At 38.8% G+C, this 5,643-nt stretch overlaps 1 protein-coding gene across 1 annotated transcript; it reads right to left on the bottom strand.

Annotated features, from left to right (window-relative positions):
* Positions 1 to 227: 227 nt before the first annotated feature.
* Positions 228 to 2,156, bottom strand: sox21b (SRY-box transcription factor 21b). Its single transcript, XM_052564741.1, has one exon. The coding sequence runs from the start codon at positions 1,768 to 1,770 to the stop codon at positions 1,042 to 1,044; it is 729 nt and encodes a 242-aa protein (XP_052420701.1). The 5' UTR covers positions 1,771 to 2,156; the 3' UTR covers positions 228 to 1,041.
* Between the last annotated feature and the right edge of the window lie 3,487 nt (positions 2,157 to 5,643).

The raw sequence follows: 5,643 nt of genomic DNA, 5'->3' as shown, positions 1-5,643 counted from the left end.
TTTTCTGCTTAAAAGTAAACTCCTCTTCTTTATCTTCCTTCCTATTCATGATCCGAGTTGTGATAAATCAGGATTCTGGCTCTTGATTACAAAGACCTGCTTGAGATTTCTGAGTAATTCTATTCAAAGCCCGAACAAAAGCGTCCTTTAGAGGATACTTTACACTTCACCTGGTCCGAAAAAGTAAAGGCATTCAAGATACAAATCTTGTAAGAACTACAGAGCAATTTCCTTTTTTCCGCATACGCTTTATTATATCCCCCTTGTTCAGTAAATGAACGATAGGCATTTAAGTACATATAAGTGGAATTATGCAAAACATATAACATACAATTTCACTTCGAGTTAGTAAAAAAAAAACTGACTTTCTTACGATCGTCTGATCTAGAATATGTTGACGGACCAGCACCCTAGAAATTTCAGAAACTTGGCCATGTTGTTTCTTTTGAATAAATGACACTTATAAGTGCTCAATATCAATTTCCCTTTGTGCAAAAAAAATATTAAAGGACACGGCGTGTCCCGCGATCAACAAATAGGGTAGTTTCACTGACTGAACAATAAATATTACATACATCCATGGAATAGTATTCGAAACTCAAAATATAGCCTACACCTGATTTCTAGTCAAACCATTTAGAGCACTATCCAGATATGATTTAATAAAACTGTACACATTTACAGCAACATGACTGATTTGAAAAAGAAGAAGAAAAAAACTGCGCGGGAATTCATCAAGGTTGATTTTCATAATAAAACAATGTTTTTTTTTTTTCAATATATCTAAAATGCAACCACTTGAACAGTATCACCCAATTTTCTCTGCAATAGCGGCACACAGAGTCAACAGGTGAGTCTGAACTCTTCACATTGATGAGGGCATTCTGGATGGTCTGTCATTAATATCCACGCCGAACAGAACACCAGAGGCGTTAATCATGATACAAACACATGTGATATCTGATATGAAGATCGTGGCATCACATGTTCATGCTCCACGTGTATTGCGTTGATTTCACATTTACAAACTGTTTCAGAGTCTCATAACGCCGCCGCGTACGCGGGGTACGGTTCAAGCTGTGGTTTGCCCATTCCAGGTAATAAAATGTAGGCAAGAGGTGGCTGGAGCCCTGCAGACGGCCAAGCCGCGCAGTTACACGGGATCATGTAGCCCGGGTTTCCCGGTGATGGATGTGAATGCGTGTGGGTGTGTGCGCCGGCTCCGGAGAAAGCCGTCGCCGCTGTCGGGTAACCCAACGGTGAGGCGTATGAGAAAGACGGTGGAGAAAGTTCTGTCATTTTTGAGCTGAAGTCAAGAAACGAATAGGGGTTTGTAGACATGGAAGGGTTGAAGAACACTCTCGCTGCTGCTGCCGCCGCCGCCGCTGCCGCCTTGTCCGGGTTGCTCATTAACGATTCGGTAAGCGCTCCACTCGGTAAGCCGCCCACTTTCAGCGCCTCGTGCTCGCCCAAATTATACGCCATGGGGAACGCGAATTTGTCTTTCTTCATTAAAGTCTTGGGCTTGCGCCTGGGTCTGTATTTGTAGTCAGGGTGTTCCTTCATGTGCATCGCGCGCAGTCGCTTCGCCTCGTCGATGAACGGCCTCTTCTCGGACTCCGTCAGAAGTTTCCACTCCGCTCCTAGTCGCTTGCTGATCTCGGAATTGTGCATTTTCGGGTTTTCTTGGGCCATCTTCCGCCGCTGCGCTCGGGACCACACCATGAACGCGTTCATGGGACGCTTTACGTGATCCATAGACTTGGACATGATGGCGAGCGCTCGCTTCACCTGCTCAGGTAGCTACAGATCCACCGACGGAGCTGTCACTTCGGCGAAGATTCGCGTGGTTTGAGAGTAGGCTACGCGATGTAAAAGTCTCCGGGCTTGCTTTAAATTCACTGCTTCATTCCGACGCGTAAAAGAAAAAAAAAAGAAAAAACAGTCCAAGCGTAATTCTTCTTAAACTTTCACGAAAGCAATGTTCTCAGATGCATCTTTAGTATATCCTCAAAAAGTTGTTGATGAAGTCGAAGAGGGTGAACAAGAAGCGTCTTCCTCCTTAGCTCTGCTCAACTTTTGTTTTCCTCTTCACCATGGTGAAGCAACCGCAGCTGATAGCTTCAGTCGAGTGATTGTCAACCGAGAGTTGCAACATGTGAAGTAAGGAGCGCGCTGGCAGGTGCTGAAAGGGCCCTCGGCGCATGCGCACTACAGCTGACAGACCCGGGGCGCTCCAAAATCCCACCCAGCGCGAGGAAAGAGAGTGAAATGATAAACTCGCTTTGCTCAGAGTAAAAGCAGTCCGACATCGCGTGTGTGTGTGTGTGTGTTCCAACTTAAGCATATGAGTGTAGTACTTTAATAATAGCCTACTCCACGTAAGCGTGCTAATTATATAACGATTTTCGCATTTGAAATACATTTATCTGGGATTTTTAGTAGTGCAATCTGTCAATCTCACAAACCAAATTGTAAATTCTAGATTTTTTTTTTAACAAAGATTTGTTTATAAACAACATACTATCAGAATTATTTGTATTTTGTCAACGTTCCATTTAATAACGATCCTGACGAGAAGTGTTCGACTGTTGCTATGGTTACCTCCTCAGGTGAACGCGATTTTCGTCTATTTAACACCAAATTAAACTTCGTTCTTTTTTTTTACTCATTTGCATTTTAACAGTCTGATGTGTTTAGTTCCTGAAACGTTAGAGAACTTATATTGACCGTCAATATTGAGTCACCTTTAGCAAATATAACCTAATAAATCACTTTTTATTTATATTTTGTGTTCATATGCCTGGGGTGCGTTCCGTTTGCACATAAAAGTCACATTAATGCAATACATCACGAAATTAAATCAGGAAAAAAAAATCAGCTGTCTTGACCAAACGGAACGCACGTCTTCTTTAATTTATCTGAATACGTCTCTAACACACACACACACACACACACAGGTATTAATAAGCTAGATAAAGCGTGAGGTGTTTATCGCACTCAGATAACTTTTTCTTCCTCAGAGTTTCTCTGTCGCTTCTTTCTCTCCGACTTCAAAGGATTTTCAGAAGGCAGCGCATCGTGACCCGAGAATGAGGTTGAGGAATATTTCACTGTGCAATTACAGATATATGAGAGAGCCCTTGTGCAAATTGTATGTTTAAGTGGATTCTGTGCGCACGTTCTCTGTTGTTCCCTATTATTAAAATGATACCTAATATGACAGCTTTTAACCAGTGGGAAAATCATTTAATTGCAGAAACTGGCATTGCATTTTCCCTAGCTCTTAATATCACTGCATACGTTTGTATTTGAAACGGAAAATTGGCGTGCACGCATACCAGTTTTATTCTAATTATTTTTGTGTTTACCTATTATTATTAGCCTATTTTTATTATTATCCAAATCGAAAGTCAAAGCATCTAATTATTTTAAAGAGAAAGGCACATAATCCGGTTTTATCAGAGATGATGCCAACATGATTAATAATCATACATTTAAAAGATGCAGAGCCTTGGTAGGGAGCAAATAAGATTCAGATAAGAAAAAAAAATCATTCACATTTATTGTGAAGAAAGTCATCTGTGAATTAAAAGACAAGCAGCGCTAAATGCTGAGCAGCTACATGGGTGTTTGAAATCTATTGTTCGCCATAAGCCTGGTTTCCTCTTCATTATTCGCCCAAACGTGGCTTCTGAAATTTAATTACGCCTTTCGAATGAGATTAATGTTGTACTGTTATGGCGATGTGCCCTCGGCCTTTATATGCATGTCTTTTGTTCAGGCTGAAGTCCGGCGGGATACAGTGAAGATAAGATGATGATGATGATGATGATGAGTGTCAGAGCAGATGATTGACAGACAGCAGCTCTGACGTGTCCATCTCTGTCCTGTTCTCTTCTGTGGGGAATTTATGTTTCAGATGCTTCAGGCGACAGCAAAAATATCACGTGAGCGGCCAAAACGTCCTTTTAAACCCTTCAAACAGTCGATGATTAAGAGAAATAAAAAGATTGAAGTGAATCAATGCATAAACACCGCCGCCTCTGCTTTGATACCAACAAATAGTTTAAAGCAATAACCCCCACTCCCCAACACACACACACACACACACACACACACACATTTTGATTAGCTAGTACCAAAAATGATTTTAATTTTGACTATTAATTATATAAATGCTTTTTAAATATCTCAGGTATTGTGGTCTGTTGGCTGATATATAGCAGAATAATTTATGCATCATATATTATTCTTAATGTTTGTAGATATTATATTGCTTAGAAATGTACATTTTTATTAAGGTTCATTGTGTGTGTGTGTGTGTGTGTGTGTGTGACATTGACATTTCAAGTTTCAGTTTATAAATAGTTTTTACACATTCCTTGACTGTGATGTATGACAATTAAAAGTACATAAAAGAGGAGTGTGTAGAGTCGGTTTGAGAAACTTGAGGAACAGCCAAACCTCTTTCATTTGAGTCTTGACCTTGAGTTTTCCATGAACTCCATGTGAACTTGAATCAGACTTTAGCGTGTCTCAAACAGCAGAGGAAGTGATTTACGGGAAGAGATGGGCATTTCTTTGTAGAAGCTGTACACTTTGCCTATCATGTCATCTCTCAGTGACACAGGACTGCAATAGAGCCCTTCAAACTGAAGCTGGGGTGTGGAGGCGCTTTCTCACTGATGAAAGAGTGGTCATTACAGGGAGGCTGGAGAATATAAGTGACTCTTATCAGATGCTCTGTCATATAAACTCCCTTCCTCTAGTTTGAGATGTTTAACTGCATGGCCTAAATAAGCCAACAGATCCACTGCATGTTAGAAAACAAACAAGTTTTTATAATTATTATTGTGTTTTTGGACGACTTGCTTTTTTTAGGTGAATGGATCCATAAAAGTGCATAAAACAGGATACAATTTACTGTGATGCTATGATTTTTTTTTTGTACTTGTAGTTTGAATTATGCATTGCACGTGTTGTGTTTTAAAGGAAACATCTGTAAACTGGCAGAAAATAACCAGTATTTATTTCTGTTTCCTACAGATTTCTAACTTTGATGAAGTTTAAAGAGAAGATTGTGCATAAAGTCAGCTTAAGATTCAATATTATGGCATAATATATCAGCAGCAGTCCTTAAAGTATTAACCAACTGTGTTTCATTTCTACTTGACTTAGCTGACTTTTTACTAATGCAGATGCTCAATTATGAACTTAAGAACAATAGTGAAAGAAACTGAAAAATACAGAATTTAATTCGTCTGAATCATTACAGTCATGGGTTTTAAGAAATTGTGCAGAATTTGGCACTATTTAAAGCCCACACATTTATAGACATAATCAGGTGTTTAAAAGATAAACAAAATAGCTACTACAAATAGCTCCCAGGCATTTGGACTGAAACTAGATCTGTGAGTTTCTGTCAAAGTCGTGTTTGCGCTGTAATCTTTCATCAAGTTTGGATCCAAATATCCAGCACAGAATAAAATTAATAAATAAATAATAATAAAAAAAATATATATATATATATATATATATAATTTAAAAAAAAAAATTATTTACCAATATAAAAAAAATATAAAAATAATATAAACATTTTCTATTAAAAATGTCATTATTCTGTGGAAACATTACATGATC

The sequence above is a fragment of the Carassius gibelio genome, chromosome B9 (genome assembly GCF_023724105.1).
Source record: "Carassius gibelio isolate Cgi1373 ecotype wild population from Czech Republic chromosome B9, carGib1.2-hapl.c, whole genome shotgun sequence".
NCBI lineage: Eukaryota > Metazoa > Chordata > Actinopteri > Cypriniformes > Cyprinidae > Carassius > Carassius gibelio.
The sequence above is the reverse complement of the archived record's forward strand: the minus strand, read 5'-3'. Positions and strand labels throughout refer to the sequence as shown.